The 14386-nt window shown below is 38.6% G+C and overlaps 1 protein-coding gene and 1 pseudogene across 1 annotated transcript; one reads left to right on the top strand and one right to left on the bottom strand.

Moving 5' to 3' along the window:
* The first annotated feature begins 5978 nt into the window (after nt 1–5978).
* Nucleotides 5979–10865, top strand: LOC131785823 (loricrin-like; annotated as a pseudogene).
* Nucleotides 10866–12382: 1517 nt separating this feature from the next.
* Nucleotides 12383–13453, bottom strand: LOC131785856 (zinc finger MYM-type protein 2-like). The gene has a single exon (XM_059102817.2). It carries the CDS (start codon nt 13451–13453, stop codon nt 12383–12385), a length of 1071 nt encoding a protein of 356 aa, XP_058958800.2.
* Between the last annotated feature and the right edge of the window lie 933 nt (nt 13454–14386).

Raw genomic sequence — 14386 nt, 5'->3', positions numbered from 1 at the left:
TGAGCTTTCCAAGAGGTGTCATTGCAATCATAATACCTAGATCTTTTTCGGCTGTGACAACCTCCACATTAATACCATTTAAAACATAGCTGCGAGGAGGACTAAGGCGCTTCCTAGAAATCCTTAAATTGCTGCACTTAGTAGGCTGAAAAAACAACTCATTTCGCAAAGACCAATTTGAAAGCGCGTCTGAATCCTGCTGCAGATGCAAGTAATCAGAATGGTGGTTAGTAACCTTGTAACATTTAGAGTCATCTGCAAACAAAGCCAGTGTTGCATTGGTAACAACATTAGGCATGTCATTAACAAATAGTAAGAACAGTATCGGTCCCAATTGGGACCCTTGTGGGACACCTGACCCTACGTCGGTCCATCTAGAAGACGTTCCATTTATCACCGTCAGCGAGTTTAATTATCTCTTGCTGATAACACTCAGTATGGTCGAAATCTGAAGTCACGCTACACAACAACACACTTACACTTTTCATGAATTGAGTTTTTAGCCGAGAGCAAACAAAAGCTCCCCGAAAACGTTCTGATAGTAACGAGCTAAACATCTTCAGACGAGATTGCCATTATTACGTGATAAACACGAATTACACTATATATTGTAGACTTGATTGTAGACTTCGGCGTCGATTGATCGATTGATCATAATAGATCGCACCAAGAAGTTAAAAATTGCCGTGATCATTCGGAATAATATTTAAAATCACTCGACTGGTGTTCTAGGCAAGGAAAAAAACCAAAATCCAAATTAAAGCAAGGATTCAGGAGTAACACTGCTCTAAAGTTCCAGTTTAAGTAAAAGTTCCTGTTTAAGTAAAAGTTCCTAGTACCACAAAGCAACTTTCTAACTTAATAGATTTTTTCCCCAGGTAATTGCCGCAATTTAAAGTTTACCAGTTTTCCTAAACTTGGCTTCCGGTTGGAGAATCACACGGTTCGAACTATTGACGCTGTCAACGAGGATCTCTGCATGTTTCATTGCTACTTGGAACCTAACTGCGTCAGTTATAACTTCTTTGAGATAAAACAGTCGTCTGGAAAACATAAGTGTAATGTGAATTAACGCGACTATTGAACACGATGAAGGCCTGGTGGAATACAAAAGTTGTATTTACCGCGGAGCGGAGGTGAGGCTGAATTCTATGGGCTAAAAGTAATATTCCTTGTCCGAGAAAGCTTTGATACCGGACCAGGGGATACCTCAGCCTCTCTAACCTGTTAAATACATGCATAGGTAACTAGTTCTGACATATTCATTCTCCGTTCTTTACCTTCAAGGCGTTACTTATGAGAGATGCTGCAGAGATTCTTATGAGACATGCTGCAACTGTCTAATCTTCATTCACGGAGGTGCAGTAAAGAATAACAGCACTGACTTAAATGGTCTTCTTTTTCTTATTCTAGACATAGATGAATATACTAACGAAACACACAGCTGTGATGTTCATGCTGAGTGTAACAATACCTTGGGATCGTACAAGTGCACGTGTACGAGCGCGGGCTTTTATGGAAATGGAACACACTGCACAGGTAAATACATCCTCTTTATGAAGGCCTCTTGTTCACAACGGCAACAACAACGGCAGTAAGGAGAGGCCCAACCAACAACCCAGTGTTAAAACAGAGCGATATAAAATGAACCTTTTTTCAATTACACTCGTTATCCTGCTAACCGTAAAAATGACAGCAAAGACACAGGATACTTATCTGGCGTATTGCGTATTTATTACACAGGATTTACAGCTGTGTCCGCAAATCTTGACAAGACTGGAAGGGAGGGTCCAGAATCAATTGGCAGTCACTACAAAGGTCAGGATCATGACGGACAAGTTACATTATCCAGCGGTATTCAGCTGTGGACTGTGCCACACACCAGTGAATATAGAATAGAGGCAATAGGAGCCCCAGAGGTGCAGTGAGGACAGTGTCACCAAAAAAGGAGGAAGCGGGGCATGGATGATTGGAAACTTAACTCTGACCAAAAATGAGATAATTTGTATACTTGTTGGTCAAAAAGGGGCAACCAAACCAAAAACAGCCGGAGGTGGAGGAGGTACATTTGTAGTGAGGGAAAACAACAAGCCTTTGATCATAGCTGGAGGTGGAGGGGGAGTTAAAAAAATGTCAGAACAAAAACATAAACATAAACACAACAGGAAATGAAGGAAAAAACTCGCCATTGGGAGGAGAAAACGGACATGGAGGAAATGTCTATGGTCAATATTCAGGTTAGCGAATAATTTCCTTTTTATAAATGCTATGATTTTCTATTTCATTTTTCAGCCGTTCATTAATATCTTCAACCCAGTAGGACAGTATGGCGCTGAAAGTTAGATATTGCAGGATTAGCCAAAACCCTAATTAGGATTAATTCATTTTAATCTTTAATCTTTACTATCGGTATCCAACAATTTGTTCAGATAAACATCCAAAACTTACGAAATAAACTTATATGCCCAAAAATGCGAATCTTAAAGTTTGTTTGATCACCTAACAGTAAATAATCAAATAGGTGCTATTTGTGAGAGATCACTTTTAACTTTTTTCTTTATTTATGTAGGTGGTGGTGGCGGCGGCCTCTTCAGTAATGGAAAAACGTCCTCTGATCAGGGAGGGGGGGAAGGAAGTAGAGGATATGTTGAGGGAGGAGTGGGTGGGGGTATGGAGGTGGGTTTGGAGGTGGAGGTGGTTTTCGTGGGGCGTTAAGGGACCTGGGGGCGGTGGAGGTTACTCTGGGGGGAGTGGGAGTGCCAATAAAGATAATTCCTGTGGGGGAGGGGGTAGATTTTTTAACAATGGAACAAATCAGGAAAATGAATATTGCTGTAATAGCGATGAACATGGTAAAGTGATCATCGCATTTCTTCGTTAAGATGCACGTAGCAGCCCCTTTCTCATCGTGTTGTGGCAATTCTGTTTTGAAGGTTGATTGTTTTTAAACTCAAGAGTAAGCAAACTTTTGTTTCTTTTTTAGATTCAGTCATTAAAGGTTTTTAGGAGTGGTTTTTAGGTTTATTTTAAACCAGTGCAACTTGTGCATCTAAAGTCATTTGCTGGAATAGAGTTGTTTGTAAATGTTCTCCAACGTAATGAATTCTTCTCTAACGAAAACTGTAACTTTTATTATTTTCCGTCTCCTTTCATGTTCGGAGCAATTCATCAGACGTTATGTTTGACTTTTCAAACAGTGCAGGTGTTTCGTGTTCATCTCTTAAGGTCAGTGGACACAAACAAGTGTCTATTGAAAACATTTTTTATACTTCCATCTTTTACGCAAAGTTAAGAGTGAGATGTGTATTTTAAAATTTTTTTTGGTAGTAACAAACAAACTTGCCTATCTTATTTAAAAGTTAAATATAGACTCAAGAATCTTTTGCATTTGAATACATAACGGCTTTTCCATTTTCAACGATAAGATGACAAGGAGCGACACTACTCTGGATATATACTGATGTAGATGGTTTAACGCTCCTTAATATTCAGTTCTGGGTAAATATACTACTGATTCAAAGTTTTATAGCTTTTTATAATATCTTTGGAGAGAGGAACCGAAGAATTGAGAAAAAGGGGGCCGAAATATTTTGTAAACAGCAGAACCCCAGTCAGGCCAATGTTCCAAAAAAACATTAAAAAAAATATGGGTGGACTAACATCCCCTCGGTGTCATGTCAAGTACCTGCTTTAGTGACATCCGACTTTAGTGTCATGGGCAGGAAACTTTCATTAACTGTAGTTGGTCATCGAACAACTAAAAAGGAAGAGGGACTATTTGATAAAAGTACTGCTTTGAGGTCAGTTCTTCATATTCCTCAGTGTCTTAATTGTTACATATAGAAGAATAAAAATAATACAAAAGGGATTTCAAAGAATTTAAGGTCTATGATTTTTTTTTTATTTTATCCTAACAGCCAATGCGTTCTGCGAAATTCTTCAGTTATGTTTTACATACATAATTTTGTGTGTAAAATTTCACAGAATGGCCATTCAAGCAATCAATGTTTGCTGCGTTAATGTATCGTATTTTTTGAATCACGTTATTCCTAAAGAGCTCTGTCCCGAATTTAATAAATAAAACTTTAGGTCTTTCAAAAAGGGCCTCAGGTGGCTTAAAAAGATTTGAAAACGAGTACATGGCGTCGTGCCTCTAAATTGCAACCAAGGAGTTTAGAGAGATATTTCTCTTCGATTCTGGGTTTTTATTGGCTGACAGTAAAACCACCTGGCTGTGCGACAAAGGATTATCTTCTGTTTCAATTCAATCAACCATGATGCCTTAACACAAGAAAAACAGCGCTTCTTTGCAGTTTCGTCTTTAAAGTTTCTTATTACACTTGTTGATTTATTTTTCTCCGTCCATAAAGCATTATTTTTCTATGTGGGAATTTTTTTCATCCTTAGCATGAAACGCTCAACTTAAAAGAGGAAAAATGTAATGCGTTGGTTCAATTATTCCTTGAAGTATCGCTTGCAGACTTACAAATTGCCTTATATCAGTTGTATCTTTATTAAGATAATTCACCAACATTTGTCAAAGGGAATTCATCACCCATTATAAGTGTCTCCTTTCTAGGTCTTAACTTAAGCGGAGGACAAAGCATACTTCGATATTCACTGCATGGTATTGGGCATATCTACAATCGTCCTTGCAGATATGATCACCTTTGCATGTGACGAACTAGAGCCACGAAGTAACTTACAGCAATCTTCAATAAATAAATCGTTAAAATCAACATTCTCTTTATGGAGTTTCGTTTTGAAAACGTCGCTTCGGGATATTAACGCATTCTGTTAAAAACGGTTGTCATTATTTTTTTCCAACTTTGGGCGGACAAGGAGAGTGTAAAAATAGTTGCGAAACGGTCTTCAAGTAGTTGGGCTCAACGATGCACTCATGCTGACATAATTCATTTAGCCAAACTAAAGAAAAACACGAAGGAAAGAACATCTTCCTCAATTGAAATTGAAGGACGTTAATACACATTGTGCATAATCGAGTTTCACCAACTAGCTACATCCCAGAGGATCCTATTCATTTGTTAAAACCACTGAAAGCTTCATGATTAAACAAAGAGAGCGGCGTATTTGAACGCATATTAAACTTCAGCTGTTTCATTTTGTCTGCTGCTCCCCCCAAAATTGAAAACCTTTATTGTGGTTATTCGAATTATAGCGTGCGTTTTCTGGTATTTGCTCTCTACTGCTTCATTCTCAACGTTTTGGCTTCCCTAATATTAGAAGGACATTAAGATTTTCCCACAGTCATGTCCTTCCTCGTGCCTGAGTAATATTTCGATGTTTACTAAAACGTTTTACAATATATTTTTTACTATTTTTATTGACATAAATAAGCCTTGACAAAAATATCTGAACAATCTTCTTTTAGTATTAAATATGATGAATTATTTCATCTAAATATGTTTTCTCCCTGGAATAGCATAAGACAAACTACTCAATTTTCAAGAAGTTAGTGCACTTTCGAAGTCATATGGCAAAAAAAATTTTTGGAAATACGAAGATTGTAATAAAATCGTAGGGAAAATAGTTTGTTGGAGCAACCAGAAGGCAAAGTTAATTTTACAGAATTGAACATTCAAAATGAAATAACGAGGGTTGTTAATTGAAACGGAAACGGTTTTAAATAAAAACTGTTTTGTTTCCGCTGTCATCCTGATCGAAAAGGCCATCATGCTCCTGTCACTATCCGTTATGTAAGGCAAGCAAAGTGGCTCTCAAAAATGAGGCAAATAGATTGCCCTTTTGGTAAGTAGGTTGTAACCTGCATGGAAATTCTACCTTTTGCCGTTTTTAAAAGAAGGCTTTGGAAGAACTTGATGCACTTCCTAGGCGTTGACATCCGGGTTAACTTCAGAAGCGGGGTTCAGTCCTCTGTTCTTAAGCTCCTCAGCCTTGATAAAAAAAGTTTGTTCATAGTGCGAGGATCTCTCTATGAATATCGTTTTTCAGGAAAAATGCTGTGGATATTTTGTTATTTCCTTGTCTGTGTTTCGTTCACCAACCTTGAAACTGCTGAGGATCAATGCAGGTCAGAAGTTGATATTCGTGGCATGGCTCTCAAAGGTTTCGTTCTAAAGAGGATGACAGTAGCAGCTCCTCATATCTGTGATATCTTATGTGAAAGGGAAACTATCTGTCAGAGCTATAATTTCAACAGAAAAGAACAGATCTGTGAATTAAACCATCGCACAAAGGACGCGAGACCCGAGAATTTTCGCTCAGACCCAGCGTGGTTTTATATTCGCCGTTTGAACGGAAGAGGTAAATACTCGACCAAGCAATTTATAATAATTCTAAATATTTCTGTCTTACAGTCTGTTCACAGCCTGCCTTTTCCGATTTCCCGGAATTGATTTTTCTATTACCTCCTGACCGTAAAAATGAAATATATCATTTCCACCTACTTTCTTTGAAGTTTAACCTATAGTTAACATGCAAAAAATAACTTTGATGCATGTGTAAAATGTTTACAAGAAGTTATTGATTTATTTACTTTTTAAAGTGCTGCAACAAGCTTACGGTCAGGGATGACTGTAAAAAAAATGAAAGCTCTAAATGGAGGGCTTACGAGAGAAGGGTCTTGTCTCCTCAGAATAAAATCCTCCTTAAATATTCACAAGTCAAAAGGGAACCTAAGTAAATGGAATTCAGATCCCGTTGATATTCTCAAGCGCCTTTTATTCTCCCTTTTCGATCTGTGCGCCTCTAAATGCTTGGCCGGTTTAAAGTCACCTCGCCACCAGGAAGACTCGCCACCAATAAAAGAAAAGTTAATCAAAGTGACTGTAACCTTTTAATCGAACGAACGACAAGATCTACAATTATCAATGTCAATTATCATTTTTTGGCGAAAAGAGGAGTTGTGTTGAGTGTTAAGTTTCAACATTTTTACTCATACCAGCTCCCTTGGGTTCGATTCCGGAGTTACCAGCACGTTCATGCCACGAGATAAAAGCAAGCGAAGGGAAAGACACTGTAAGCAACAAATACTGGCTGGATCCATCTGGCACTGGGAAGGCAGTTTTGGTTTACTGTGATATGTATTTAGAAGGTAAATCAATGTTGAAGGCAATGTTGGTTTAATTTTTTGTTCAAATTGTCGATTTGGAAATCGCTCTAGTCCTGAAACAATGTGCTGCGCAGTTTCTACTTTTGTCTACATATTTGTATAAAAAATCCAAAAATGGAAAAAAATATTCCAAATGGACATTTTACATTTAATTGCAATTTAATAAAACTTTGAACAACATTCTTGCCTCAAAGTTGCCATTAACCATGGTCTAACTCGTTGGAACACAATTCTTGTTGTGTTATGTGGCTGTAAGTGTCAATTTAGCACAGGGTAAGACTATCTCTCTGGTAAAATAAATGTTGGCGAAATTTTGACTCTCTTCCTTCTCCATTCCCCAACTAGATCATGATGAATGCCTTAGTGGAAAAAATGCCTGTGACGTCAATGCATACTGCACCAACACTGCGGGTTCCTATTACTGTACCTGCAAGGGGGGATACACTGGCAATGGACGCTCGTGTTCAAGTACATCGCGATTAGTTTAGATGAATATCCTAATCACTTACACTTTTGGTCTATCGATAGAATAGTCAAACGACCAATCAAACTAATATTAATTTTCTCACTGGGGAGGGGGTGGGTCACAGTGTCCAACATAGTCAGACTCTGTATTCCACCTTTATTGTCCGAGAGGGCTTTAAAAAAGGATTTCATCTATATGATGTTCTTCTCTGTGTTATAGATATAAACGAATGCGCTGACAGCACACCCGATTGTGATGTGAACGCTGTGTGTAACAATATCTTGGGATCTTATAAGTGCATGTGTGAAGACGGATTTCATGGAAATGGAACTAACTGCACCGGTAACTTGTTATAACATATCAAGTTGCCTCTTTAGATAATAATACCCTGTCATAAAACAAAAAGGTTAGTTACTATACAATAATAAAATATTTTTTGTTGATTTAGATATTGACGAATGTACTGACGGAATACACAACTGTGATGTGAACGCTGAGTGTAACAATACCCTGGGATCTTACAAATGCTCGTGTAAAGATGGATTTCATAGAAATGGAACCAACTGCACAGGTAACTTGCTGAAACATTTCAAACACCGTCTTTCACCGGCATTGTATAAGGGGGCTTTTAAAAAAAAGTCTCATTTACATGATAATCCTTTTCGTGTTCTAGATGTAGATGAATGTGCTGACAGAATACACAACTGTAATGTGAATGCCGATTGCAACAATACCCTGGGATCTTACAAGTGCTCGTGTAAAGACGGATTTCATGGAAATGGAACTAACTGCACGGGTAACTAGTTAAAACATTTCAAACACCGTCATTGTATAAGGGGGCTTCAAAAAAAGTCTCATTTACATGATAACACTTTTCGTGTTTTAGATATAGATGAATGTGCTGACAGAATACACGACTGTGATATGAATGCTGAGTGTAACAATATCCTGGGATCTTATAAGTGCACGTGTGAAGACGGATTTCATAGAAATGAAACGAACTGCACAGGTGACTTGTTATAGTACATCATGTTGTCTCTTTTGATGATAATACTCTGTCATATAACAAAAAGCTTAGTTACAATAAAATAATAAAATATTCTTTGTTGATTTAGATATCGACGAATGTATTGACGGAATACACAACTGTGATGTGAACGCTGAGTGTAACAATACCCTGGGATCTTACAAATGCTCGTGTAAAGATGGATTTCATGGAAATGGAACTAACTGCACAGGTAACTTGCTGAAACATTTCAAACACCGTCTTTCATCATCATTGTGTAAGGGGGCTTAAAAAAAGTCTTATTTACATGATAATCCTTTTCGAGTTCTAGATATGGATGAATGTGCTGATAAAACACACGACTGTGATATGAATGCCGATTGCAACAATACCCTGGGATCTTACGAGTGCTCGTGTAAAGATGGATATCATGGAAATGGAACTAACTGCTCGGGTAACTTGTTTTCACATTTTCTGAGGTGCCTTTTATCAAAAGCAGAAATAATAGGACTTATTCAGATGGTCTTCTTTTTCTTACTCTAGACACAGATGAGTGTTTCGATGGAATACACGATTGTGATGTGAATGCCGAGTGCAACAATACCCTGGGATCTTACAAGTGCGCGTGTAAAGATGGATTTCATGGAAATGGAACCAACTGCAGAGGTGACTAGATTTAACATATTCATACTCCGTCTCTCATCTTTCTTATCTCAAATATTTCTTTTCTTATTCTAGATACCGGCGATCTTTCTATTGTACAGACGCAGGGCATAATCGAATCAATTTGTTAGATAAATATCAGTATAAAAAATGGCTTTCAGCCATACAAGGGAGCAAACACAGTGTGGAAAACTGTCTTTTTCTCGCAGGTCACTAGAAGTCCACGAAGTCTTTTGAACGCGTTTTGACTCTGTTGGTAGACTCTTCGGGAGCTTTTTCGCCTTTTTCCAATTTCGCTTAATTTGCAGGGATATCATTTTCAAGCATTGAAGTTGACAGTAAGGTCAATACTAAAAAAAATTTGAAAACTTCTTACATATTATTCCGTGTTTAATACAGGATTTACAGCTGTTTTTACAACCCTCAATGCGAGTGAAGGTGGTAAGGGTCCAGTCTCAATTGGGAGCCACTACACAGGTCAGGATCATGACGGACAAGTTACACTATTTAGTGGTATTCAGCAGTGGACTGTGCCACACACTGGTGAATACAGAATAGAAGCAATAGGAGCCCCAGGGGGGTACGGTAAAAACAGCGTTATTAAAAATGGAGGAAGAGGAGCGAGAATGATTGGAAACTTTAATTTGACCAAAAAGAGAACATTCGTATACTTGTTGGTCAAAAGGGGAGTCAAGCGAAGTCGTCCAGCAACTCAAATGCCGGAGGTGGTGGAGGTACATTTGTAGTAAGAGGAAGCAATACGCCTTTGATTATAGCTGGAGGTGGAGGGGGAGTTAAAAAAATGTCAGGACAAAATCCAGGATGTGATGCGTCCATAAGCGCAACAGGGAATGCAGGGAACAACTCGCCTTTAGGGTCCGGAGGAAGCAACGGAAATGGAGGAAAAACAAGTGGTCAATCTCCAGGTAAGCGAAGAAAGGAGAAAAATCTATCAGTATGTTCAATTCATTAGGACAATAAGATTACAGAAGGATCTCAATTATTAAAATTATCAATCTTAATTTTACAGTTTTTCTTTTCTCCTCAATAAAACTTATGAAGACGCCTCCTACAACATCTGACACTCAACTGAGTTTCACTCGTCCACTTTTTAGATATCCTTCACATCTATACACAGTTGACAAGGGGTTCTATTGGCTAATTGCAGATTTGAATTAAAAAGGTGCAATAAAAAGACAGTTTAACGAAAAATTGTGGAGCTGACTTGTCCCCAAAAACAATTTTGCACATCGCTTAGAGTGAATAAATTAGATAGGTGCTTTTTATAAGAGATCACTAATTAGTTTTTCATTATTTTAGGTGGTGGAGGTGGCGGCTTCTTCAGTAATGGAAAGACTGTTAGTGGTGGGGGAAAAGGAGGAAAAGGAGGTAAAGGATATATTCAGGGAGGAGAGGGTGGAGCGTATTGGGGTGGATTCGGAGGTGGCGGTGGTTTTCGTGGAGCCGACAACGGAGCTGGTGGTGGCGGTGGTTACTCTGGGGGAAATGGAGGTGGGAATAAAGCTTTTTCCTGCGGGGGAGGGGGGGGATCTTTTAACATTGGGGCAAATCAGCTAAACGAATGTTGTTTTAATAGCGATGAACATGGTAGAGTGATCATCACATTTCTTCAGTGAAATGGACATGACGATACATTCCTCAAAGTGAAGCGGATATTTTTTTCTCAAGCCCCAAATTTGAACAAAATCTGTTTTTATAAAGAGTTTGAAGGTGCACGCTAACCTTTAGATTTAAATTGATTTGCTTTCGGGTTCATAGTTTGAATTAACAAACACTATTTCCTGGAATAGGTTTTTTGTGGATACATTTTGACCTTAGGGAATTTATCTTCGGCAAAACCTATAAATTTTGTTCCTTTTCCGGCTCTCTTCAGAGCAAGACGTTGTGTTTGAATATTTCTGCAGCACAGGTGTTTTGTCTTCAACTCTGAATGTCAGTAGACACAAACAATGCTAATTACGAATTGTTACGAATTAATTGTTTGTAGGAATAACAGAAACAAGCTATTACTTTTTTCTCCTTATCAGTCAATAATTCAATAATTTCAGACTACAGATTGGTGAAAATTCAATAAATTGATTCCTAGATGTCGTATTATTGCTGTTTGTTTTCTAGACTTCATTTATAAAATTTCACAACTTGAAAGCAAGGTTTCTTTGGGAAAGAATGAGGTAGTATATTTCATTGGAAATATGGGAATCAACAATATCACGACAACTGTTTTCTTTGCTGATTTCTCCGTCCGTTAGATCCAGCTTTACTAATCAGTTGCTACCAGGGTTGTGCATCGGATTTTTACCTTTAGATGTTTTGTGCAGTCATCTGAAATTTTTAAAAAGGGATGAGAAATTTAAGGGGTTTTGTGCTCATTAATTTTAATCTGCAACTTAAGAGGAAGTCTTGAAAACCTTTAAATTATTAAACGATTTGTTTGGAAACTTAACCGATCCATTAAATGACTATGAGAGCAAAAATGAAACTCGCCTTCACTGTTAGGTCATGATGAAACGAGTCAGAATGGATGCGCAGTCGATGGTAGGTTTAGTTGTTAATTGTCTTGTGAGCTTTAATAAATATAAGCAGGAAGATAAATTCATGCATATACCATTTTAGCTTAACACGTGAGGAATTTCTCTAACAGTAACTAAAAAAGCTTCTAACAGGCTCGTCATATTGCTCCCAGAGAAGGCAATATTTTATTCTGTAGAAGTATTCTTCATCCTGTGTTTTTAATTTTGAAAAGCTTAAGTTTCAGGCTTCTAACCTCCACTGTTAGAGCTAATGCCTTATTCACACCAGCAAAATATGTTCGGTTAAAGTGGTTTTTTACTGAATGAAAATCAAAAACAGAGGACTGAAAAACTTAATTTTCCTTTTTCAAGTCCTTGCTTACTTGCATTTCCAATGTCCTACATTTTAAGTAAAAAATATTTGATTATGTAGTTTCTACGAAAAAAAAATAAACTGTGTTTAGCAAAACAACTTTAAGACATGTTTAAGCTTTGGTGTGAATGGAGTATACGGCATTCGTGATACGGTGGGACGACTGACTTCTTTTAATTTTTCTGTTGTTCCTCGCGTGACTTGAGGGGGCAAGTATCCGATAGCTGGGTCACAATGAGCGTTTAACGTATTATTTAGCGCCAGCGCTAGTGTTGTCAATGGCTCGTGTAATGATCTGCTGCTCTCGTTCGTCTCCTGAGTCGCAATCGTCAAGCCCTTGGGCAGGTGCGTGGCCTGTGATATTCTTTATTTCACACCTCGGGATACCAGAACTTTTCAGCTTCTTGACCACGGTTTTTCGTGCCCTATTGCTGGTCAAATTCTTCTCGGAACACAGATCCTTCAGCGGTAAATTCTCTTTCATGTTTTTCATGATTGTGTTTATGGTGTTCTTTCCCATTGGGGATTTCTTGTACCAAACGCTTGAAACTGGCTTGTCGATGACAGTGAGGTAAAACGGGCCGCTTTCCTTCATTTCGCTTTGTCGCTTCTCCAGATATCGTTTAAACAACATGACTGGGCACCTTTCCTCATTCCCTGTGGCAAACATTTTGGGGGTGACTAGTCTGGTTTTCACGCTAAGTCCTCCCTGTCTCGTCTTAGTTGGACCTTCGGCAAATGTTAGAAATTCGTTTCCGTCGTCGTCGCGTTGTAAAGTGAAACCGTCAACTTTCATTTGGTGGTGTTCTTGTCGCTCTTGTAAGCCAAAGTGCTGAGTGAGCAGCCACCACATGGTGTTCAGTAGAGCTCGTTGAGTGCCTCCTCTAAGCTGGCCGTTCTGCCAGAGGACTTCTTCCTCTTCTTTTGTCAAACTTCTGGATCGGTTTGGTCGCTTTCTTTTGCCTTGCTCTCGCAGTTTCCTGGACTTCCCTCCCAGGACTTTTCTGGAGTTAAGAAACTTCCTATCTCGGATGATGGACTTTGGATGGGATTTTGATTTTAGATATCTCTCCAGTAATGTCTGCATTACTTTCAGGCAGACGGGCTCGTAGTTATCACCGTTTCCTTTTTGTGACTCGGCATATAACTGCGACAGTGTTTGGTCGAGGACATCGCTCTCGTACTCTTCTAAATTTGCTTGGAAGTTTCTTTCATTCGCCCACATTTTGAAAACGTTCTTCCAGTACTCCGTGCTTTTCTTCGTGTTTTCATTTAATTCTTCGATATATTCTTCGTCAACTACCTCGAAACGTGACGCCATTGTTACAAAGAATTTTTTGGCAACAACTACTCGATAGCATAAGCTGTTGCCAGGCAACCTGAGGACCGATCGTGAGCGAGTAATTTTGCCCTCTTCACAAGCAAAACTAAGAACAAAATACCCTCTTTATTGACCAATCAGCATTCGGTAATTTTGCCCTCTATGTTATTTATTTATTAATTTCAGGCTGTCGGTCAGAGAGTATTATGTCTAGTATTGCTTATGTTTCGTAATATGTAGATTTAGCCAAGCCTAAAAGCGGAGCTCGCATTTTTTTTTCCCGCCCACTCGTCTCAAGGGCACAACTCCTTGCCCCGGCCAGGACTGGAACCCGGGTCGTCCAACTCAGAGCCCAGTGCACTGACCACTGGACTACTGAACAAAGCCGAAGCGTTGGTGTGCCCGCGGTACAGTTGACCACGCATGTTAAAAGTAGCATCTTGTACGGTCGTACGGTCGTACAACCAAATTTTTTCAGCCCGATGGGTTACTACTATTTTGTATAATTATGGGGCTACGCTCTGCGAGCTCCGCTATTATCATTGCTGTGCATAGCAACTAAGTCCAAAATGGTTGTTTTAGTGCAAATATCTCTAAGAAAAAGAAAAACGATTGTGAAATTCTCGGTGGGACACGGCCAAGAATCTTTTGTCCCATTTATTCTCAGTATGCAGTTTACCATCCAAGACAAAGAAAAATGAGGTTAAAATTTTGAAATATCTTCTTCGAAAGGAGTAATCCGTTTAAAACCAACTAAGGGTTAGCAGCCAAAGTTTTTCTGTGTTTGTATCATGCAATTACGTAGCATTTCAGTAATGTAGAAGCCCTCATGACGACTAAATGTTAAAAAACGGTGTCTTTTGCTAAGAAGCTCTAACAGCTGAACATCAATTACGAAAAATACGTTTATTACTTTTGTCTCAAAAAATTGTG

This window comes from Pocillopora verrucosa, chromosome 8 (assembly GCF_036669915.1).
Source record: "Pocillopora verrucosa isolate sample1 chromosome 8, ASM3666991v2, whole genome shotgun sequence".
NCBI classification, from domain to species: Eukaryota; Metazoa; Cnidaria; class Anthozoa; order Scleractinia; family Pocilloporidae; genus Pocillopora; species Pocillopora verrucosa.
The sequence above is the reverse complement of the archived record's forward strand: the minus strand, read 5'-3'. Positions and strand labels throughout refer to the sequence as shown.

What these genes read in the sequence shown, in the direction of transcription:
- LOC131785856 (XM_059102817.2), bottom strand. Translation starts at nt 13,453, where the DNA reads ATGGCGTCACGTTTCGAGGTAGTTGACGAAGAATATATCGAAGAATTA.